The following is a 25,518-nucleotide window of genomic DNA, read 5'->3' on the forward strand; positions in this document are numbered from 1 at the left end:
TCACTGACAGTGAGTTAGAGAGATCTCTTTAAAAGTCTAGGCTTTTTGGATAATTTCATTCTTCTATTTTTTAAATTAAAATAACTTTGTATTTATTTTTCTCACTGTTAAATAGGATTTCCCCGTTACCTCACATGGAAATTTATGTTTGGATTCCCCCCAAATTGGAAGGAACACATTGATAATTTTCTAGAACAATTAAGGTAAACTGTCTAATTTTTTTAAAAATCAGCTTTATCAAAGTATGAGTTATGATGCTTAAAATGTACTCATTTTAGATATACAATGTGCTTTTTCTGATGCTTATGTGACCAGTGTGGTGTGGTTGTCAGTTTGCTGGGATTAGTGTTTCTGTTATACTTTTGAAGATTTGTGTGATCTCAGGAGTCTTAGAAATAATAAACCTTTATTAGGATTTCTGTCATGTCGAATAAAAAAGCAGATAAAATTGGAGACACATTTCTAAGGAGAATTTGTCAATTGCCTACCCTTTGGACTGTGTGTAGATGTTAAATATTAGACTGAACTTGATACATTTTCTCTTATAGTTTTCATTAGTTTTTGAGTACCGACCAGGTATTTAGCAGACACTGATAGAAAAATCTTATTAATTCTTGTTTTTCAGGAACTAGTAGGAGATAGCTTTAAACTTGATCTGAGTACAGGTAACTTATAATAGGAATTGGGGACTGTTGCTTCTAGTAAAGTACCAGATGGTATTTTTCTGGACATGTTCCTTCTTTTCTCAATCATTTAACTGTCTTTTCAACAGAAAAGCAACTGTAGGTAGTGTAAATTGAATGAGCACGGCTGTCTTTCAGTAAACCTTACTTACAAAGTAGACCACTTCCCAATAGTGCTTTTTAATCCTGCCCTCACATTTGCTAGGTAAGTACTTTATTTCAGGAAGTTCGTTGTCTGATAGTTTTCTAAATCAGATTACATAGTTTTGTTGGTTTGCTTTTTAAAAGTATTTGTTTTGAGAAGGGTCTCCAATAACAGGTTAACCTAAGTAGCCCAGTCTGGCCTTGAACTCTATGATTATCCTCTTTGTGGTTGAGATTTCTTTCCTTTCCTTTCCTTTCCTTTCCTTTCCTTTCCTTTCCTTTCCTTTCCTTTCCTTTCCTTTCCTTTCCTTTCCGTTCCTTCCTTTCCTTCCTTCTTCCTTCCTTCCTTCCTTCCTTCCTTCCTTCCTTCCTTCCTTCTTTCTTTCTTTCTTTCTTTCTTTCTTTCTTTCTTTCTTTCCTTCCTTCCTTCCTTCCTTCCTTCCTTCTTTCCTTCTTTCTTTCTTAAGAACCAATATTGGAGAAAACAATAACACAATTGTTTTAGGGCTGGAGAAAAGAACAAGACTGGACAGAAAACTGCAAGATTCCAAGATAAACAGAAATCAATAAAAAATCATGCAGAAGATATACAAACAGATGTCCTCCAAAAGGCCAACATCACTTACGACCTTACTGATGATAGCTTAGGTATGTTTGTGGCTGCAGGGGTAGTCTCACATAAACTTAACACTGTTTATAGTCTGTGATGTGTGGTGTGGTGCTCTCGGACTATCTAAGACCTTAAAATTCCTTCTTTTTTATTCTAAGGTGACTGCATTGCAGACAGCTGCCCATTGTTCTTATTTCATGGAGTAAATCTTTAATCACAATCACAAACCCCTGATAAATATATTACTGAAAGATTATATTTAGACTATCAGCAGTCTTGTAGTAGAGACAAGTATCTATATTTGCTTCTATTTAGGACCTTGCAGATATACTTGAGTGGCAATTGCTATAAAGGTCAGTAGGACTGTTCTATGTCAGCTCTTTTTAACATAATCTACATCTCATGCTACCCCACTTTCACAATGTATGAAGATGATAAAAGTTACTGAAATCCTTTGTGTACATTTCTTGGAATTTTACCTTGATTGTAGCTAAGATGTGTGCAAATTTGTAAAATTTCTGAGAATTGCACATTGTTTTTGTTAAAGCTATGGCACCATGTTAGATGTAAATATACTACATCTCTCTCTAATGGTGTTATGTCATTTAAACTGCCTTTCTCCTTGAAATTTATATATATCTTTTTGATCAACGAAGGCAATAATTTAAAAGTGTAAATGATTGCAGAAATTTCACTTACCATAGCTTTAGTTCTTTCTCATTCCTTCTTTTTTATAAGAGTCATCAATTTTTCTTAAGTTTGGCCAGTTGCTTATAATCATTTCTAGAATATTTTGAATTTTCTAGAATCCTGGGGCTATTATTACTTGTTATTACCTCCACCCTACTGCCTTTTTTATTCCTAAATGAAAAATAACCCTGGGTAGCTCTTTTAGAAAGGTGATCTGACTTGTAACTATGATTATTGAAAATGTTGTAGAAAACATGTGGCAAGTAGGTTGGAATACAGATTTAAAATATTTAAAGTTTGGGAAGCTATCTATGCATACCAAACCATTTTAAAACATTGTTTATGAACCTTCCTTCATGTTAAAATTTAGGGATGAATAAGTCTTGGCAGCTCCCTTTAGTAAGTGTTGTTTAAGGGTACATACCATATTATAATTGTATCTAAGATGATACACTATATATCTTTTGTCTTTTACTTTTAGATATTAATTATTTTTTGAAGTTCTTGGCATTACATTATCACAAATTTTGATCAGTGATGCTTTAGTGATTATTTTTGTCATCATAAGTATATTATTATACTTTCTATGAAAATAACAAAAACCCCTGCTAGAAAGATGGCTCAGTGGCTAAGAGCATGGACTGCAATTGCTGAGAACCTGCTTTTGTTCAGTTCCTAGCACCCTTATTAAGTAGCTCACAGATGCCTGAGTCTCCAGCACCAGCCTTCTCTGGCCTCTGAAGGCGTTACATGTGCACAAATACACACACACACACACAAACACACACACAAATATAAATAAAAGTTAAAGGAAAAAGCAACCTTTAGCTATGCCTAACATTAATCAGTAAGGTTATACAAATAACCTTATAAAATGCCAACCCACGATTCTTTAAAATAGCATGATTGTGTTTTAATTATCTAACATAATGTTTCATATTTAGTGGTATAACCATTATATCATAGTATTGCAGTTTAAAACTATCTCTGCTATGATATCAGCATATTAGGAAGAATTTATTGGAATATCAGCTTCCTATATTATACAGTGATCTCCCGGATTAGGGCCATCCATATTGTGTCTTACAGTTCCTTTAGAAGAGTAATAAAATACCTTTAAGGCCAAGTATTCTGGCACATACTTGTAGTTCTAGCACTTAGGAGAATGAAGCAGGAATTACAATTTGGATTTTAAGGTCAGCCTGGTCTGTAGAATAAAACCCAATCTCAAAAAGCAATAGTAACAACTCAAAGTCCTTATACTTTCTATGAATTTTTTTAAACCAATTTTTTTTAAATTAGTGTTTGTGCATGTATGATGTCTGTGAGTGTGGGTACCCATTAACCACAGTGGTCCTATGGAAGAAAAAGTGAAAGTTCATCACAAATAATGTAAAACATGATTTTGCTGAAAATAGTGTGGATTCAGATATACATTGAATTATAAATTAGCTGAAACATAATTTCATATACATAATGATCTAAGAGGAATAATCACTAGCTTTCTATTCTGTTGATGTGCAGTTAGGTTGTATAGGATGTGTGAATTCATAAAATTATACTCTACTATTCTGTTTTTAGATATAACAAGAGGTTCCATGTAGGTATAAACAATATGATTTTGTTTTTTTGGATAATAAAAGTCATTTGAACTAAACCATACTTTGGGAGAGTAGGCTGTTGTACAAAAGTTATTTTATTATAATCAAATTACAATGAATATATGTGACATTCATTAGACAGATTGTTTTTCTCGTAGTTCTTTAATGTGGAAAAGCCATGTATCTTTTTGCCCACCTTCTATTTTCCTCTTCTCCCTACCCCTCATTTCAAATTGTTTTTTATTCCTTTCTTTCTATGCCCCCCCACCCCCCGTTTCTCTTCCTGAGATGGTCTCTATATTGTCAATACTCTTATCTTCTTTAGTGTCCAGGATGATGAGAATACAGGTGTGGACCATCATACTCTGAGAAACAGCTTATCTTTTATGTAATTATTTAATGTTCCATCTTTGAATTCACAGAAATGAAGAAAAATCAGAACAGTGGGTTGCCAGGAGCTGCAGGAATAAACACCAGATATAAAGACAGTTGTCGAAAGAAACCACAGGTAAGGCTCCTACAAAACCAAGTAAGTTATCCTACTTGTCTTAGGGTTTTCATTACTGTGAAGAGACACTGTGACCATGACAACTCATAAGTAAAAACATTTAAGTGTGTCTAGCTTACAGTATCAGGTTCAGTCCATTATCATGGTAGAAAGCATGGAATCATTTAGACAAACTTGGTGATGGAGAAGCCAAGACTTCTACATCTTTGTCTGAAGATAGTCAGGATACTGTCTTGTGCAGGCAGCAAGGTCGGGACTCTGTTTCACACTGGGTAGAACTTGAGAATAGAGCTCTCAAAAGTCACGCCCATAGTGACAACACTTCCTCCAACAAGGCCATACCTTCTAATAGTGCCATTTCCCATGGTACAAGCATATCCAAACTACCACATTCCATTTTCTGGCCTCTGTAGACTTGTTCAAACACATGAGTCTGTGGGGGGGTGAGGAGGTTTATACCTAGCCATTGCATAATGCAAAATACATTTAAGCCAAATTCAAAAGTCTCAGTAATGTTTAAAATTCTAAAGTTCTTGGCTGACATTTGTGTTCTCTTAGAGTCTGCATGAGATCTGCCCAGAATCTTCTAGCTTTAATGGTCTCTGGTGAGAAGTCTGGTGTGATTCTGATAGGTCTTCCTTTATATGTTACTTGGCCTTTCTCTCTTACTGCCCTAAGTATTCTTTCTTTGTTTAGTACATTTGGGGTTTTGATTATTATGTGACGGGAGGTATTTCTGCTCAGGTCCAGTCTGTTTGGAGTTCTGTAGGCTTCTTGTATATTCATAGGCATCTCTCTCTTTAAGTTAGGAAAGTTTTCTTCCATAATTTTGTTGAAGATATTTGCTGGCCCTTTCTGTTGTAAATCTTCACTCTCATCTATACCTATAATCCTTAGGTTTGGTCTTCTCATTGTATCCTGGATTTCCTGGATGTTCTGGGATACAAGCTTTTTGCATTTTGCATTTTCTTTGACAGTTGAGTCAATGGTTTCTATGGTATCTTCGGCATCTGAGATTCTTTCTTCTATCTCTTGTATTCTGTTGTTTATATTTGCATCTATGGCCCCTGATTCCTTCTCAAGGTTTTCTATCTCCAAAGTTGTCTCCCTTTGTGATTTCTTAGTTGTTTCTACTTCTGTTTTTAGGTCCAGGATGGTTTTGCTCAGTTCCATCATTTGTTTGTCTGTGTTTTCCTGTAATTCTTTAAGAGATTTTTGTGTTTCCTCTTTCATGACTTCTGCCTGTTGACTCAAGTTCTCCTGCATTTCTTTAAGTTTTTTTTTTTTTTTGCCTTTCTTCTTTATTGGCTTCTATCTCTTGGGCCTTATTCTCCTGCATCTCTTTAAAGGTTTTTTGTGTTTCCATTATACGGGTTTCTAGCTTATTCATGTTCCCCTGTATTTCTTTAAGAGATTCATTCATGTCCTTTTTGTGTTCTTCTAGCAGCATCATGAACAGTGATTTTAAATCCAAATCTTGTTTTTCTGGTGTGTTGACATAACCAGGACTTGCTGATGTTGGAGAGTTTGGTTCAGATGCTGCCATATTGCCTAGATTTCTGTTAGTAGCGTTCCTGCGTTTGCCCTTTGCCATCTTGTTCTCTGGAGCTAATTGGTCTTGTCTCTGGCTGGTGTTTCAGCCTCCTGAGAGGCTCTAGGGCTATTTCTGCAATACTGGAGGGCAGGGTTTCCCCTGTTGCAGATTGCTGATGTGCTTTCCTCCCCCTGGGTGCCCTTGCAGCCCTACTAAGCTCAAATCCAAATGGATCAAGGACCTCTACATAAAGCCAGACACTCTGAAGCTAATAGAAAAGAAACTGGGGAAGACACTTGAGGACATCAGTACAGGGAGAAAATTTGTGAACAGAACACCAATAGCGTATGCTCTAAAATCAAGAATTGACAAATGGGACCTCATAAAATTACAAAGTTTCTGTAAGGCAAAGGACACCATCAAAAGGACAAATCGGCAACCAACAAATTGGGAAAAGATCTTCACCAATCCTACATCAGATAGAGGGCTAATATCTAATATATATAAAGAACTCAAGAAGTTAGACTCCAGAAAACCAAACAACCCTGTTAAAAAATGGGGTACAGAGTTAAACAGAGAATTCTCACCTGAAGAACTTCGGATGGCGGAGAAGCATCTTAAAAAATGCTCAACTTCATTAGTCATTAGGGAAATGCAAATCAAAACAACCCTGAGATTTCACCTTACACCAGTCAGAATGGCTAAGATTAAAAATTCAGGAGACAGCAGGTGTTGGAGAGGGTGTGGAGAAAGAGGAACACTCCTCCACTGCTGGTGGGGTTGCAAATTGGTACAACCACTCTGGAAATCAGTCTGGAGGTTCCTCCGAAAACTGGGCACCTCACTTCCAGAAGATCCTGCTATACCACTCCTGGGCATATACCCAGAGGATTCCCCACCATATAATAAGGATACATGCTCTACTATGTTCATAGCAGCCCTATTTATAATTGCCAGATGCTGGAAAGAACCCAGGTATCCCTCAACGGAAGAGTGGATGCAAAAAATGTGGTATATCTACACAATGGAGTACTATTCAGCCATTAGAAACAATGAATTCATGAAATTCTTAGGCAAATGGATGGAACTAGAAAACATCACACTAAGTGAGGTAACCCAGACTCAAAAGGTGACTCATGGTATGCACTCACTAATAAGTGGATATTAGCCTAGAAAACTGGAATACCCCAAACATAATCCATACATCAAATGAGGTACAAGAAGAAAGGAGGAGTGGCCCCTTGTTCTGGAAAGACTCAGTGAAGCAGTATAGGGCAAAACCAGAACGGGGAAGTGGGAAGGGGTGGGTGGGAGGACAGGGGGAGAGAAGGGGGCTTACGGGACTTTTGGGGAGTGGGGGGCTAGAAAAGGGGAAATCATTTGAAATGTAAATAAAAAATATATCGAATAAAAAAATAACAAAAAATGAAAAAAAAATTCTAAAGTTCAAAATCTTATCTGAGATTCATGCATCCTCTTAACTGTAACCCTCTATAAAATCAAAATCAGAAAGCATATCACCTACTTCCAACATCACAGGATATATACTACCATTCCAAAGCATCATAGTGAGGAAATACTTGACCATAGCTAGACCAAAAATCAGTTGGGCAAATTCTTATCACTGCATCTCCATTTCTGATATCCAACTCGAGTCAGTTTTGTTGTTTGCAGTACAATTCTTTCTCTTGGGCTAGTTCCACTCCCTATAATCAGATTTCCTAAGCAGGTATTCCATGGCTTTGGCATCTCTAACATCTTGGGGTCTCCAAAGAAACTTCAACTTACAGCTTCCTGTTCCAATGTCTGAGATCCACACATGATCTTCCTCCAAAGGCTTGGTTCGCTCCTCCAGCTCTCCTCTCTGTAGCACTCAAGGTTCTGGTTGACTCTACTCCACTGCTGCTGCTGTTCTTGGTGGTCATCCTGTGGTACCAGCTTTTCCAGGCCACTGATTCTTCCATGGCAACTAGGGTTCACCACAGGCTCTCTTCATGGTGCCAATCCTCAACTTCTTTGCACGACTCCTTCCATCCTGGGGCTTCAACTGCAGCTGAGATTACACTTTCAGCAGTGGCCTTTCCCCATTCTCTCCTAGTGCCAAAACTTACTTGATTTCCATAACCTTTTCATGCCTTCAAAACCACTTCCACTTGAGTGATTCTTAGTGTGTTACATTAAATGTTAGGAATTAACTCCGAAGTTTTTAATATGAGTTAGCCAGCCCCTGTCTCCCCACCCACTAGTAATCAAGACAAAGTCCTAAGGATTTGTTTAAACAGCTTTAGCACAATAACTGGGCAAATTACGCTTAATCTGTTTTTCTACATGCTTGACTATTTACTTCCCAGATGGAGCTCTCCAAATCTTTGCTATTTGAGCCTCACCTGTGGGTTATTTCTGCTCCATCAGTGTGTCCTCAGTGGACATATCACCCAGCCATGTTCTTCTGGTCCACCACTTCTAGTAGAGAACTATTCTCCTGTCTTCTTTCTCCTTGCTCTTCTTTCCTCATGGTCCCTATGAGTGAACCCCAGCTTAGCGTGATAACCCAAACTTTTGTCTACCTCTATTCTTCCCATTTATTTAGCCAGTCAGCTACTTTTATTTAACCAGTCAGAGAATAAGGTTTACATAACATCATTTGTTGTGTGTGAGAATATGCTTGTCAGGGGCACCCAGATCTTGGGGTTCAGAATTAAGCATTTGAATACATAGCAACAGAACAACCCGCAACATTTTCCCCTTTTTGTCTACCTAAAAAGGCTCTTTTTTGTTTTTTTTGGATTTGGTTTTTTCAAGACAGGGTTTCTCTGTATAGCCCTGGCTGTCCTGGAACTCACTCTGTAGACCAGACTGGCCCTGAACTCAGAAATCCGCTTGCCTCTGCCTCCCAGATTGCTGGGATTACAAGCACGGGCCACCACCACCCGGCTCTTTGTCTTATAATAACATACCATAGAACTAATATGAAACAATTATGAAAAAATTAGGTAACAGTTTAATTTATAAAGTCCAGTGCAACTATCTTTATTTGGCAACATTTTATAGTCTTATGAGGGTGAGTTTACAGTTCTGTACCTAAATCTTTTTATTAATCACAACTTGCATTGCCAACATAAAACATCTTTTTAAAATCCTCATAAACTTAAGTTTAGTTGTGAGTGTGTAAGTGTCTAGTCTTCAACCCTATCAGAGACATGAGAAGGCATAAATATTACCTGAGTATATATGAAGTGCAGAGCAAGCAGGTTCCAAAATTATAGAAATGACAGAGGAGTTGGTTGCCTGGACAATCCTGCAGAATTGTCTCTGAAATGCTAAAATATCCATCTTTAGCCTTCTGGCCTAGAATATCTGACAGAAGCCTTTTCTGTGGAACAGGAATTACGAAGGTCTAGACTGCCATATGCTTGCAAAGCTTGGCAGTTTACTTCCCTGCATTCATATTTGTCCATTTGGGGCAGCATTTTGTCTATTTAAGAAGGGGCGTTTTCAGGGGCTGGAGAGATGGCTCAGTGGTTAAGAGCACCGACTGTTCTTCTAGAGGTCCTGAGTTCAATTCCCAGCAACCACATGGTGGCTCACAACCTTATCTGTAATGAGATCTGACGCCCTCTTCTGGTGTGTCTGAAGATAGCTACAGTGTACTTACATATAACAATAAATAAATCTTTAAAAAAAAAGGGGGGGGGGGGCGTTTGCGCAGTGCCAGCTTGCCACATTTGAAATGTAGGAGGTTTTCTGATGCTCATTACGTTTTTTTGGAGTAGATTTGGGATGCTGTCAGTAAGTGACATATCTCATAGTCAAAATTTTCTTAAAATAATAAAAAGTCCTTAAATTGCATATTCTGTAAGTCTCTGTGTTTGCTTGTTTGTTTTTTAAGAGACCATCTATCCATAGCGTATCTGAATAGGCAAACTTTGTTTATAGTTGTTTGCTATCTGTCCAATTTGGAAATAATTTTGTGATAAACTAGACTAGTGTATAATGCGACTATGAGTTTGATTGTCTGACTATTGAATTATTTCCTTTTTTTTTCTTTTTGTTTTTTTGTGTTTTTTGGGGTTTTTTTTGTTTTGGTTTTTTTGTTTTGTTTTGTTTTGTTTTGTTTTATTCAAGGCAAGGTTTCTCTGTATAGCTCTGGCTGTCCTGTAACTCACTCTGTAGACCAGGCTGGCCTCGAACTCAGAAATCTGACTGCCTCTGCCTCCTAAGTGCTGGGATTAAAGGCATGCGCCACCACGCCACGTCTGACTATTGAATTTCTTAATTATCCTAAACAATTTGTAGTAGCAGCTTTAAAGGGACTAGAACTTAACATTATTAAGAATCATCTTGGTGGCCGGAGAGATGGCTCAGCAGCTAAGGGAACTGACTGAACTTTCAGAGGTCCTGAGTTCACTCAATTCCCAGCAACCATGTGGTGGCTCATGACCATCTTTAATGAGATCCAGTGCCCAATTCTGATGTGTCTGAAGACAGCTGCAGTGTACTCACATTCCAAAAAAAAATATTTTTGCATCAGTGTACAAAGATATATAACAATGTAACAAAAATAAAACCTTAATGTGTATCAATATAAAAAGATCTATACCAATGTAATATGATTTGCTATAATTTTGTATTTTTGATTTAAGATTAGATTTAATAATCCCTTTTCCCTTTTATTCCTATAATATTCTTATATTGGCCATTTTTCTTTTCAACCCCTCTTCCCCTACATGAGAAAAATAAGGATAGAGAAAAGAAAACGAGGAGTCTAACCTCCTATACCTCTTTTCTTGCTCATCAAGACCATTTAATACCTTGTAATCAACCCCTTTATAATGACAAGCATCCATCACCCAATAAAACAATTAAAACCTACCTATTCTGCCTTAAGGTAATGAGATGTTGCTTTCTTAAAATTGCTTCTTGATTCTTTGAGGCAAACTATTTTTGGGGAGGTGGTAGGAGGATTAGGAAAATTGTTAGTCTTAAGAAAGTTAGCTTTAGCATTTGTTTTCCAGTCTCTGCAAGTTCAGGCTTAAGTGAAGTCCTGACTGCATCAATCTCTAAACAGGACAAATTGAGTTAGCTGTTTTAAAATTGTCTTGGAAGCAATTCTTATGAGGAAACAGCATTGAAGCAGTCAGAGGTAGGATCAGGCAGGATGCTGGAACAATATGTTTCAGTGTTTTAATACCTCCTAAAGTGAAGCTTCTCAGTGCAGCTTTTCTGGTTGTTTTCTGTGAATGTTCCCACAAGTAATATACAGTTCTGCATTAACATATGTATAGAGTGTACAAGGTACACAGATTAGTTAAGAAAGATCCTTTGCTCTTTGAGCAGGTGAAAGATATCTACCTTCTTATAGGTTACTGGGAAGGTAACTTGCAAGTTAACATTGTTGTAAGTAACATATAAGCTAACTTATAAATAACTGAAGTATAAAATAAATTTTCATCTATGCCATTCAAAAGAATGATATGCTAAGTCCTGAAGACTTAATAGTTTTAATATAGCTACTCATGTCAGTTTCAGAGCTGTTCCCATATAGAGGGATCAGCAAATGCATTACCTGTTTTGGTCTTTTTGATTTTTCTTCTTCCTGTCTATAGTCAAGATCTTCAAATGGTCTCCCTCTGTCACATCTGATTATTACCAATTGTAATCCATAATTTACCTCTTGTGGAAACATATATAAAACCTCTCCCACAATGTAATGTACTTCCTGTTTTCCATTCTGAATTTAGAACATCTTTAATGCAGTGTCTCTCAGCAGCTATAGTGTTTTTGTTTGTTAGCATTCAAAAATTTTAAATTTAATAAAGCGCTATATAGTTTATATCTAGGAAGGGGTCTTTGTTATCCCTTTCTGTTTGTTTGTTTTGTCTTTTTAAGTATGATTAGATTTCTCTACACTTGTTTGTCCTGTAGGATTGTGTGGTATACTTGTAATATGCTTTAGATTATAATAAGTATAAAATGCTTCATTTTTCTAGAGACATATGCTTGAGCATTGTCTTAATTTATACAGGTATTCCAATAATGGGCCATAACTTCTAATGTGTAACTACAGAATTAGCCTTTTGGGGAGTTAAAGCAGTAGCCCATTTTGATCCCAAATATGTCTATAGTGTGGCGCATGTATATCATTTTCCAAACTGTGCAAAATGAACACATTTATTTGCCAAATTTCATTTCTCTGTGTACCTTTAGGATTACTTTGTACAGGTAACATAGTTTGATTATGTTCCTTGACTTGTTGTCAAATAATTGAAAACTCTTTCTTTAATCCTTCACTTTTAACATGGTGTTTCTGAAATGATATTATGAAGCATCTAGCACATTTCCTATTAATAGCTGATCAATTTGATCATTAACTTGTGCCAGAGGGCCTGGCAGACCAGTATGGGATCTGATCATGTTTTTTATACAATGGATGATTTCTATTTCTCATCACTTTTTGTTGAATAAGCAGTGAAGTTAATTTGGAATTATTCTGAATAAGTTCAGCAGTTTCTATATGCAAAACAACTATTTCAGTATATTGAGAGTCAGTTATTATATTATGAGATTCTTAAAATTCTCATAATATAATCATAAGAGTTTCATATAATTCTATTTTTTTAAATTGAATCATAAGTACTGCCAACTACCTTACTCATTTTCTGACTTATATCCTGGCTTCCCAACGTATTTGCATCAGTATAAAATGTAATAAATATAGAAATTGGTGTCACTTTTGTGATATAAGGGGGAATCCTATTAGTTCTTTTTATAATCTGAAGTCCCACGTTTTTTGTATATTTGTTCTTAATTTCTCCCCCAAAAAATTATATATATAATTTTATTTTATCTTATTTGGTTTTTTGAGACAGGGTTTCTCTGTGTATACCTGGCTGTCCTGGAACTTAATCTGTAGACCAGGCTGGCCTCAAACTCAGAAATCCACCTGTCTCTACCTCCCAAGTGCTGGGATTAAAGGCATGTGCCACCACTGCCCAGCCAATCTCATCATTCTTAAAAACCAAAATCTTAGCTGTATCTATTCCTGCTAATTGACAAAATCTAATTTTTTCCTTTTAGGATTAATTCAGAGACTTCATCTATATAGATTTTTAATTTTTTACTCTGATTTTATGCTACAAATATGTATTATAAGATATAATCTTCGCAGGGCAGTAGTAGTGGTAGACACCTTTAATCCCAGCACTTGGGAGGCAGAGATAGGCAGATTACTGAGTTCGAGGCCAGCCTGGTCTACAGAGTGAGTTCCAGGACAGCCAGGGCTACACAGAGAAACTCTGTCTTGAGAAACAAAAATAAATAAATAAGTAAAAAGCTATGATGTTCACTCAACATAAGAATTCCTATGGGAGAATGAGAAGAAGCCCATGTGGGATAAGAATTTTTGTGGGAGAAAATACAGATCACTTTTGGATCAATATGATCAAAATGGACATTTTGTAGTTTCTTTTCTACCAGAGCAAATTCTTTTTTGGTTTCAGCTCAAAATCATCTTGGACTGTTTAATTCTTTTATCACCTTGTAAGGTTTGAAATAAAATACTCAGCTGTTGAATAATCCAACCAACTTTAGCCAGTAGCCAGCTAATATCTCCGAGCAATTTTTGAAAATCAATTGGAGTTGGTAATTGGGGGCTGGAGAGATGGCTCAAAGGTTAAGAACCCTGACTGCTCTTCCAGAGGTCCTGAGTTCAATTCCTAGCAACCACATGGTGGCTCACAACCATCTGTAATGGGAATTTAAGCCCACTGCCTGGTGTCTGAAGACAGGACAGTGTACTCACATACATAAAATAAATAAATCTTTTTTTAAAAAAAGAGAGTTCTTAATTGGTCTCTCTTGATTTATACCTTATCTAGTTAGGTTTCCTGTAGGCTTTTCTTATATCCTAGATAATTAATAGAATCTCCTCTTTGTAGTTTTTTCCAACACAAATTTGTAATCCCCAATAAGGTAAAATTTTCTTTGCTTTAGTAACTATTCTTTGTAAGGTATGTCCATTTGAATCATCCAGCAAAATATCATTGACGTAATGGTAAATTATGGTTTGAGAAAATTGTTTACAAATTATTTCCAATGGTTATATAAAATATTGGCATAAGGTAGAATCCTTCAACATTCCTTGTGGCAAGATCCGTGGGTTTTTTCTTTTAGTTTTTGTTTTTGTTTTGTACTTTTTGTTTGCTATTGGTGAACTTCTTGTTTTTTTGTTTTTTTTGTTTTTTTTTTTTTTTTGGCTTTTGCTAATTGTGGTCACTGTGAAAGCAAATCTTTATCTTGTTCTTATAAAGTAATTGTGAAAGAGCCATCTTTTAAGTCAATTATTATGGCCTTTCCATAGGTGACAAGGAAGCTAATGAGATCCAAGGTTGTAAAGAACCTGTTGGCTGAACAATTTTCTTAATTGCTCCCAGATTGTCAACATCCTCTACTTGCCAGATTTCTTTTTAATGCCAAATATAGGAGAATTCCAACTGCTCTTACACTAGATGGCAGTTCAAGTCCTTTGTCATAGATTTTTGCTCAGTCTAAAGAGGTTGCTCAGTTTCCCACCTAGGTGTTAGGCTGTTGGTTTTTTATCAGCAGTGGCTCCCCCAACTAAAGTTCAAGAGTCAGCCTGTTTTGTATTGTCTTAATGGACAGCCTATAATGTCTGTAATTGTCTTTGATTACATTTTTTAATTTTATCAGGATCATCACCCATAACGAACATTTATGGTTAGTTCTTGAAGTTGTTGTAAAGCTAATCTGTGTTTTTCATTGCTGTAACAGATCTTTTCCCCATAAGTTTATGGCTATATCAGCCATGTATGGCCTTAATTTTCCTATTTGGCCTTCTAAGCTATACATTCAAGCCATCTGATACATCGATTTACTAAGGATAAAGTTCCAACCTCTTAAAATTGGATTTTTATGTTTTGAAGAACCAAATTTGGGGATCAAGCTTTTAGAAAGATTATAATTATATTAGCTCCATTGTCTACTGTTCCTTTAATTTAAATATTACTTATAAATTACTTTTGGCCTCTGATCATCTATTGAGGTTTGTGAAAATATTCATTTATTGGCCCCTTCTGTGGTTTTTTTCACTGATAAGAGGTGTTCTAACCTAATTTAATTGTTTTATGTTTATGCTGTTTGGTATTGTGGCCTATGAGAGGGCCCCCTGGACATTTTTTGATAAGGGGTTACCCCATTTATCTATTATTCCAATGTTGGCCTTTGCCACATCTTTTGCATATACTAGAAGGCATTGGCTATTTTTTTTGAAATTAGTTTGGTTTTCTTTGTAATTTCTTTTGAAATGACTTTGCTCACCACAGTGAAGACATTTGTGAGTTTGGGTTTTCTGAAAATCTTCAGGAATGTCTTCTCCTACCAAGGTCATCTCAGGTGAATGAGACCTAATAACTGTATTTCTAATCCATTCATCAGTAGATGCTGACCGTGCCCTTAAACGTTGGATCATCATTTTGCATTCAACATTGGCATTTTTAAGAACTAAATGTTTAATCAGTGCCTTCTTTATTAGTGGATCTGATATCTTCCAGTCTGTTGCTGAAGTCAGTCTTTGTAAAAAGTCAGTGAATGTTGCTTTTGTACCTTGTTTGACTTGAGTAAATGTTTCAAAGTCTTTTCCCCGTTTCTTTAATTTTTGTCCCAAGCATTTAAGGGTGCCATACAATGTAATGCCAAGGTTTCTTTGTCGTATATGTCTTGTGTCTCTACCTCAGCATATTGACCTTTGCCAGCATAGTGGTCTCTAGAAATGCTGATAACTCTGGTTCTGTTTCTCTGTGCTATTTGCCCACCCTCTGAAAGCCATTGTTACTGTGCTCTAGGTTCTAATATTGTTCTTGTCTTATCTTTCCAGTCTTGGGAGATTATTTTATTACCAGTCTGGCTGCCAACACAATGTCTATCTGTGGAACTCAACTTCTTTTTGCTCTTAGAAAACATTTCCCATAAGATGTCAGCTCAGTAATGCTCCCCTCTTCTTAATCACAGTTTCTTAGCTCTAGCTAACCAGTATCAATTGTCCCAGTAACCTCATTTATGCTCGACTCTAAAGCCAGAGCCACATAGCCCCAGCTGCTGAATCTCACTGCTTTCTGGGGCCAGAACATGGCCTTCTTGTTTCATTTCATCGTCCCCACCTTTTTGTTTTCCAACTCCTTCCCTTCCTAAGCATTGCTGTCCTGGAACTTGCTCTGTAGACTGACGTTGAACTTAGAACTGCATGGCTCTGTCTCCTGAGTTCTGGAGTAAATATCTTGTGATATTTTGTTGAAGAGTGTGGTTGCTTTTTAACCCCTGTCTGAAGAGACTGTCTGAGGCTAAGGTAAGGAGATTTATATTTAATTGCATTGACCAAGGAAGTCTCAAAAAGCTTTTCTTTACCTGAAACTTCTTGTGTACCAGGCTGGTCTTGAACTCAAAGATCTGCTTGCTTCTGTCTCTTGTAATTCAAGGTGTGTATGATCATGCCTGAACGTTTCTTAGCCATCATAATCCATCTTTTGTCAGTTTGACACAGTCATATCTCCTTAAGTTCTAATGAAGATAATAACATAATTATAGTCACACCTAACATGATATAACTATTCCTTGTTCAACACCCAGAAAATGAACAATAAGCTTAACTGTGTGAGATTTTTGCCCTGAGGTTACCAATTCCCTTACTTCCATTAAATATCATTGAATATAGGATTTAGTTCCATTCTACTTCGTGATGATCCTTTACATTTTGAGTTTTCCTTTCTAAGCTTGATCAAAACACTCATAAGAGTGAACTACAGGACAAAGTCTAAACTAGGTCTTTTTGAGACTTCTTTTCTCAATGCAATTAAATCTAAATTTCTTTACCTTAGCCTCAGACAGGGGTAAAAAGCAGCCACACTCTTCACCAAAATATCACAAGATCCATCTCTAGGCAATATTTCTAAAATTATTATCCTCTGGAGTCTCTTGAGACAGGCTACCACTGAGAGTTCAAATCACTCTTTAGCACCACTGTGTAACAGAACCCAATTAATACTACTCAAGTGATCTTAGTGTTGGTGGCTCTTTCTTGCTTTATATTTCCAAATGAGAGAGAGATGCACACTAATATCTTATATTAGAGAGGCCTTTATATTTTGATATTCCTAAAACAGTTCAATGGCTGGGCCACTTCATGATCTCCACGTGACTAACCTACCCTCCTCTGATATTTTCAAGTTATTACTTGGTAAAATCTATATTCTGTCTTTGCTGCCCTAGACCCAGACATGCAGCCCTCGCGACCATGATCACCCCAAGGTGAATATGCTCTCTGACCCACACCTTTCAGGCATGGTGTCTCTACATGTTCCCCAGCATGGTAGCTCCTCACTCATTCTTCAGTTTCTTATTATTCCTTCAGTTTCTTATGTGCAGATGGGTGGAATCTTGTGCGATTTGGGGGCCAGATTAACATAATAGCTGCATTAGACCAAATCTATAATGCCACTGTCTTCTGTGTTCCTACTAATATGACCCATTAATCCCCACTTAAAGCCTTGCACTGCTTTCAGAATCCAATGTTTCAAAAATCCACATTTCTCAAACAAAAACATGGTCAGGCCTATCACAGCAATACCCAACTCCTGGTACCAACTTCTGTCTTAGGCATTTATTGCTGTAAAAAGACATCATGACCAAGCAACTACTATAAATGAAAACATTTCATTGGAGCTGGCTTACAGTTTCAGAGGTTCAATCCATTATAATCATGGTAGGAAGCATGACATTGTGCAGGCAGCCTTGGTGATAGAGGAGGCAAGAGTTTCACGTCTTGATCCAAGGCAGCCAGGAGAATACTGTCTTCTGCAACCAGCCAAAGGGAGCTCTCTTTTGCACTGAGCGGAACTTGAACATTGAGACCTCAAATCCCAACCCCACAGGACAACAATTCCACACCTCCTAATAGTGACACTTCCCATGGGTCAAGCATATTTAATCCACCACACTGTTCAGGTGGAGTAGTCAGATGGATAATGTACTGATGTTTAGGAATGTAATATGGTACCTGAAAAGTTTCAGGACTGCATCAAAGGATACAAGTTCTTTCTGATGAGTGTAATTTAGAATTGTTGAAAGTGCTGTTGAAGTTAAATAGATGTTTCTTATAGGGATTATATGTCTAATAAATGATAAGGAACAAAAATATAGGGATAAGAATGCACTTCTGTTATTTTTGCTTAGTATTTTGTTTCCTGAATATTTGCTGTATATGAGAGATATGCAGTACTCCTAAAATTTTAAGGTATGTAATTTGCATAAATGTCCATAGGATAAAATTTTAATAATTTTTATGCGATTAAAATATCTAGATGAACTGTTAAAGCTGCCTGTAGTCAAATAGCCACAGTACACATCTATAGACAGTAGGAACATTTTTGTGTAAGTCTTTTTTTCTTGAGAGCTTTTTAACTGCATTTTGGGAAAAAAAATCTGTTAAATTTAACTTTAAATCTCATAGGTTTATTGTTTTTTTTTAGATTTACATTCATTCATTCATTCATTCAGTGGGCAGAGCAAATGAGTGTTACCTGAAACATGTGGCAGGCAAAAATCAACTTACACAAGTCAGTTTCATTGTCCATTACATGAGTTCTGAGGATCTTTTCTTGCTGAGCCATCTGTGCCTGTAGCCATCTCTCCAGCCCATAGAGATTTTTTATTATGCTTGCCAACGTAAGTAAATGAATGAAAATATACAGGCAACAATAAAAAAACAGTATAGTAAAGCTATGTAGAGTAAAACCTTAAGGTATATAAAGGCACTTGAAAAACTACAAATATGGACTAGAAAGATGGCTTAGTGATTAAGAGTGCTTGTCTTTCTAGAAGACCTTAGTTCAGTTTCCAAAACCTACATTAGTTAGCTCACAGTTGTCTAACTTCAGTTCCAGAGGATTTGACACCCTGTTCTGGCCTCCGTTGTACACTCTTAGATACATAGCAGATACTCAGATACATAGACTAATGTATTTTAAAAACTAAATACTCTTTAAAAAGTAAAACTGCAAGCTGGGCGGTGGTGTCGCACATCTTTAATCCCAGCACTTGGGAGGCAGAGGCAGGTGAATTTCTGAGTGTGAGGCCAGCCTTGTCTACAGAGTGAGTTCCAGGACAGCCAGGACTACACATTGAATCCCTGTCTCTTAAAAACCAAAAAAAAAAAAAAAAAAAAAAAAAAAAAAAGGTAAAACTGCAAATAATAAATGACTTGTAGGATCATCCAGCCTTATGTAGTATTTGTAAAGTTACAGTTCCAACAGGATTTTCTGAATGCTCCATTAATGAAATTCATAAAGCAGTAAGTACTTTGATTTTTTTTTTATACTTGATTAATGCTATATAATTGCCCAAGATAATGTCTGGATTGTAGTTGTTAAAGTATATTGTTTGTTTTGAAGGAATTCATTGGAAAGAAAAATTGGAGAAATTTTCCTTCAGAAAGCTGTGAAAATTGCAAAGAGATCAATGAAAAGAAAATTCAAAGTCAGAAGCAAGGTAATATTGTTAGTGGTTATATAATGACTAGGATAATAACTGCTTAAAATACTTTTTTAATATATTAAGCTTTGTAAGTTTCTAGTTTTACAATGGAAAAATATGTTTATGATTTAAAGTAGTTATTTATACATAGAATGATTATTTAATGAAATAACCTGTTATTTTAAGTATATTATTTCCAGGTTTGGCTTTAATGTGATTCATAAGTAATTTTGTTTCACGAAGTTTTATTTTGTTTCATATGTGCTCATATGGATATTTCATTTTATGAAATTAATGCCATAATTAAGGTTTGATAAGTATTGAATTGCAGAGTAATTAAAGTCTTGTGTACCAAAATTTAAAGTGCTTTTTGTCTAAATACTAACAAGTTCAAGATTTCATGTCATGATCAATCCATGGGCCTAGTGCTATTTTTTACTACAACTGAAAAGTAAAAATGAGAACAATCATCAAAATTCATAAAAGTGGAAGGAATATTGGAAATTCTATGATTTAAAGTACCTAAAGGAGGCTGAATTAATATTATTAAATAAAGTGAAATGACAAAAAACATTCTCATTAGAAATATTTTTTCAAAATGAGAATCTTCCAATTTTTTAAAAATGTCTAACTGAATGCTTGATTTGATTTATGTAAGGAATTACAAGAAAATTTTTGTAAATGTATGATTTCCATGAAAAATACTGTGGAGATATATTTTAGTTTTTTTTTCTTTAGAATAGTTGTACTAATCAAATAAATTATTGACAAATTATAATTTTGAAGTTTTCCTATCATTATTAAGTGTTAGCCTTTCAATTTTTGGTTTATCTTTATAGCATGATATGTGTACATAAACGCAGTATTTTATCCTTATGGTGTGGCGATTTGCATTTCATAGATGTGTCTTAGTTACTACTCAATTGCAGTGAAGAAACACCATGATGAAGGCAACTTATTGAAGGAAGCATGTACCCGGGGCTTTCTTACAGTCTGTGGCTAACATGCCAGTAGGTAGGGATGGTGCTGGAGCAATAGTGGATAGTTCCCATGTGACCTGAAAGTGTGAGACAGAGAGCTAACTGGTAATGGAGTGGGTTTTTGTAACCTCAACGCCTGCTCCTCAGTGACACACTTCCTACAATACAGTTAACCTCCTAATCCTTCTCAAACAGTTTTACTAACTTGGGACCAGAGATCCAAACATGTGAGCCTATGGTGACCATTCTGGTTCAAACAGCTTCAGTAATAAATAGGAGTTAATCTAGTTAGAGTTTCAGGTAGATTTGCCTCTGGGTTCTCCATTTTTAGATCAGATTGCTGATCTCATTTGCTTTCTTTACCTATGTATAAGGTGATCAAGTTCTGTAGCATTAATTATTTCCCATGATAATTCTTTGAGATTGGGAAAGATTTCAAAGATGTACTGCTTTGGCTACATTGAGGATGAAAGAACTGTATGGATCAAGTTGACATTTTTGTAATTACATCCTTAACTCGCACAACTTAATTTTTAAAACATTTGTTTAATATCTACTAGTTCTTGAGTGTCTTCACTAACATCAGAAAAAAAGTTTATAAAAATAAGATTTTCTTAGTCTAACTAAATTAAGTCTAGTTAGACTAATTAAATTAGTCTAACTAGGTTAAGACTGGTATACAGCTAAAATGTAGGTTACCAAAATGGCATTTTAAAAAGTATTGTGGGAACTTATGGGAGAATGGGAGAATTTGGAGATTCAGTGGGATGAAGACTAAGTTCTGAGCAAGCAATTGAGGGTCTTGCAAATAAGTAAAGGACAATTTTAAGGGAGGGTAAACAATGAAACTTCAGACCCAAGCAGCTTGAGAAATACGAGGTCTAATACTCATAGAGTATAGTTCTAATTTGAGGTCAGTGAAAGACTGAACCTATATTTTAGGCCACATAGAAAAGGTACATGTATGACAGCCACCTGCAGAGTCGTTGGCAAGATTGTATACATAAGGACATGCTTACATTTGAAGTGACCATGATCTAAGTAGACCAGTGCTTTGTATAACCTGTCCTGAAAAACTGTCTTATTTTGTAAGAGTATTTTCTCTAATACTTATGAGATTTTGTTTCTGATTTCCAATAAAATAAAGAGAGAACTGAAGTATTAAATGTACCCATTGATTCCTTGAACTCACTGGAACAGTCTACCTCCCAAAAAGAAAGAAGATATCTGCCTGTCGGTCAGAAGAAAGCTATTGTTTTAGCAACACCACTTAGAACCACAAGGTCAATAAAGCAAAGATATATGGAGCACCATCTCTATATTAAAGGAGTAAGAGATTTTTCCAAAAAAAAGCATCAAGAAGAAAGTGAATCAGAGATACATAGAACTCCAAGTCCTACCAGTAAGTCCTTAGAGACCTTTGAACATAGAGTGGATTGTGAAGACAATACCAAGGAGGACTGCAATGACTGTGACATGATGACTGTCAAACATACTCAGATCCCTTGCGTGCAAAGTAAACAAATGCTCGCCAATGATTTTAAGAAAAAGAACAAGTTGCCCTCGAAACTGCAGAAAACTAAAAATCAAATAGGTCTATCAAAGTATAGCCAGTCCTCATCAAGTGAACAGAACGGAGTAGAAATTAAAAGTAAAACCAGAGCAAGAAAAACAAAAGAAAGGCTGAATCAGGAGAGAAAAAACATCCCAAAAGATATCCTCCTTATTTCAGAATCTAAAGGTGAGAGTGATTCTTATATCACACCAAAGAGACCTAGATCTGTTGTTAAAGGATCCCATTACAAAGCTGGTGGTAGCATGGACTTTCTAATTGAAGCTAAGGAATCTGCTACAGCTAAGAGGCAACAGTTAGACCATCTACCTGGTGTAACTGATGATGGAAAATGGAGTGAGCCAGAGTTACAGAAGCTTCATCGGTAAGTAGTTATGTCTCTGGGATATCTGCAGAATAGTTACAACACAACAGAAAGACTTAAAGAAATACTAGTGATGTTAGCAAGCTTTTCAGAAGATGTGAGTAATTATTCTGCTTGTAACTGGTGATAAATCATATTCTTTAGGAACTGGAGTTGAGTTTGCTGGAGAGATGGCTCAGCAGTTAAGAGCACTCATTGGCAACTTCCGCAGGGCCTGAGATTGATTCCCAGCACTCACATAATGATTTGCAATCTATAAGTCCAGTTCCAGCGAATATTATGCTTTTCAGACAGATATAGGTGCAGGCAAAACACTCATACACATAAAGAGATTTTAATAAAAAGAATTGAATTTGACTATAGAGACTTATTACTAAGAGTTTCAGTAGTGTGGTAGTATGGAAACCAGATTATTATTAACTTATGAAGCCTAAATAGGAATATTAAAGAGATATTGACAACATATGTAGACAAATCAAGAACATTGGCAAAATTGAGGACTAGAAATCCATGTGAGTGTGGAAACAAGGGAAGATAATTTGGTTGCTATTTTGTCAGAGGACTGATGCTAGCGTAGAGGGGTAGCTGATGGAAGTGACGTAGTCAAAAGAAAGTAAGATGTAACTGATCAAGGAGAGGCTCACAAAGGAGCATGCTACTGTAGTGTTCTATTTACTGTGTGTCCTTAAAAGTGCATAGCTTTGGAATACATCTCAATTCTTTTTGAAAATTCTTTCTGAGACATTTTTGTGACTCTGTACAACCTTCACTGATATTTTTAGTTCCCTACATGGACCTTTTTTGATTTTTTTTTTTAGACAAATAATTATTTTTTACTTCCTCAAACCCTTACTTTTGTCTGCTTTCTGGCTATGGTATGTTCCTTAGTTATCTTTTATCCTCCACAATTTTGCCTTTTTTCTATGTACAGTGATCTTCAGATTTATATGTGGCCCTGAATTGTTATATTTAGATTTATATTTACATTTAGTGGTGAATATAACTATATAAATCTTGCATAAAGATATGACTACTAAAAATTGAAAAGAATATTTTTATTGATAATCATTTTTCATGCCATGGTAATTTCTTAAATTATTTTTTTAACTTTTTCACTGTACATCCTGCTCACTGTCCCCCTTCAGGTCACTGCCTCCCACAACCCTTTTCCCCTCTCCTTTTCTTCTGAGTTGGTGAGGACACTGTGGGTCTCCTTGTCCCCTAGGTTCAGGATACTTTCTTTCCCAAAGAGGCCAGAAAAGGCAGCCCAGCTCTTAGAACAGATCCCACATGCAGGCAGCAGCTGTGCGATAGCCTCCATTCCAGTTGTTTAGAACCTATACATCCGCTACATGTGAGTGGGGAGAGCCAGATGGTAATATTATATTTCTGAAGATGAAGTTCGTTCCATCAAATATATTTAAACTCTGCCATTATTGGTTAAGAAAAAAGTCTTATTAGTTGCTAAATATCTACTCCATAGGACCATCTATATGCAGCCTATTTTTTTACTATTCCTCCATCTCAGACCTCACCTATTTATTGTCTGAGTTGTAGAATTAGCTTTGTGTTTGTCATTTGTACTTTCCATCTGGGAAATCTAGCTCAAATATCCTCAGGTTAGGCTTGAAAATGTCACTGAGACCTGGGCAGTAGCAGCACACACCTTTAATCCTGGCAGTTGGAAAGCAGAGACAGGTGGATCTCTGAGTTTGAGGCCAGCCTGGTTTACAAAGTAAGACCCAGGAGAGCCAGGTCTGTTACACAGAGAAACTCTGTCTTGAAGGGAGACGAGGGTGGGGGTGCGGGCAGGATGTAACTGAGATTCTGAACTATCAGAAATTTTCATTGAATTTAATATAGCTTCATATTTTATATTCTTCTGCTTTAGGTAGGTCAAAGGCAGATCATGCTAAAAGTTTTACCTTTTCTAACTGTATTTCTCAACATTTCCTTATAATACAACGTTTTAATCTTATTTTATATTTAATTTTTTCCCAAAATTTATTTATTTATTTGCTTGCTTGAGACAGGGTTTCTCTGTGTAGGCTTGGGTATCCTGGCACAAGATAAAGCTGACCTATTGTTCTTCAACTATTGATCTGCGTTTCCCAGTGCTTGGATTACAGACCAGCATACAAAGCCCCTTCCTCTCTCCTTCTCTCTCCCTCCCTCCCTCTCTCCTTCCTTCTTCAATTTTAAAAGTCTGGGATATTACATATCACCAAACCTGGGGCGAATGTCCATGGTTTTAGTCTCTGTTTCATAGCCTCACCTAAGCTAGAGTTAAGGCTAAAAACAATCAGGAAATGGACCTTCAGACAAATATAAGTCTGTCCATTCTAATTCTCAGTTCTTGATTTTCTTTCTTTGTGATCTAGTCCACTTGTGATCCCGCAAGGGCTATTATCAAAGCATGTCTTAGGGTTTAGACATACCTAAAACCCAGATGAAGAGCATTTTTATCTATCACTTCACTGCAACTATTTCTCACCACCTGGTCTAACTCCATTAGATATATTTGTGTTTTTGTGAATGAAGCCTAATCTAGTCCTTGCCTTACAGTCAATGGATGAGCATCTAAAGACGTAAATCACTGCCCAGTCATACATAACGAATTTAAATCTTCAAAAGCTTTGTAATTTTTATTGTGTTTATCCCTGAGAAGGCAAGTGTTTAGTAATACAGTAATCACTGTAACAAGTTTATAAGAATATGTATTTATGAAACTATAGGCACACTCTGACCTACTTTAGATAATATAGGAATTAAGAGATGAAAGAGATCAAAAGTAAGCCAAATATTCAATGTAAGTATGTTTCATATAGGAAGGGCGAGGGAAAATTGAGAAATCTTGAAAGGAGCCTGGAATGAATTGGATAACGAAGGTTAAGGAAAGAGTTCATGAGTGGTGGGACTAATGCCAGACAGAATATCACCATAAGTTAGAGCAAGGATCTTAACGGCTATGATTATATGTTAAATTTGCCTCGTTATTTACGTGGAATAACTTGGAAGATCGTTATTACTGACTTTTAATTAAGAATTATTTTTTTAATGAAAAATAGTTCTTATAGACAGTCGCTGATTTGCCAATACTTTTGTACAGTACTAGGATACACTCTAAAAGGAGGAAAACGTTGGCTGACTGGAGCCCGAAAGAGGACTGTGACACAGATTCCTGTTCCTACCACTCCAAAGCAGGTGAGAGAATTCTTGGGGACCGCGGGGTTTTGCAGGCTCTGGATCCCAGGGTTTGCTACCCTGGTGGCCCCCCTTTATCCTTTAT

The 25,518-nt window shown here is 36.3% G+C and overlaps 1 protein-coding gene across 1 annotated transcript in view; it reads left to right on the forward strand.

Annotated features, from left to right (window-relative positions):
* The window catches only part of LOC127668787 (mis18-binding protein 1-like), a 45,980-nt gene that overhangs the window by 15,990 nt on the left and 4,472 nt on the right, over positions 1-25,518 (forward strand). Inside the window, exons 6-11 of the mRNA XM_052162578.1 lie at positions 116-203; positions 1,333-1,475; positions 4,151-4,236; positions 19,231-19,327; positions 21,440-22,229; positions 25,339-25,433. Coding sequence (XP_052018538.1) covers positions 116-203; positions 1,333-1,475; positions 4,151-4,236; positions 19,231-19,327; positions 21,440-22,229; positions 25,339-25,433 — 1,299 coding nt within the window. The remainder of the gene's footprint in view (positions 1-115; positions 204-1,332; positions 1,476-4,150; positions 4,237-19,230; positions 19,328-21,439; positions 22,230-25,338; positions 25,434-25,518) is intronic.

Source organism: Apodemus sylvaticus, chromosome 18 (assembly GCF_947179515.1).
Source record: "Apodemus sylvaticus chromosome 18, mApoSyl1.1, whole genome shotgun sequence".
In the NCBI taxonomy this organism is placed as follows: Eukaryota; Metazoa; Chordata; class Mammalia; order Rodentia; family Muridae; genus Apodemus; species Apodemus sylvaticus.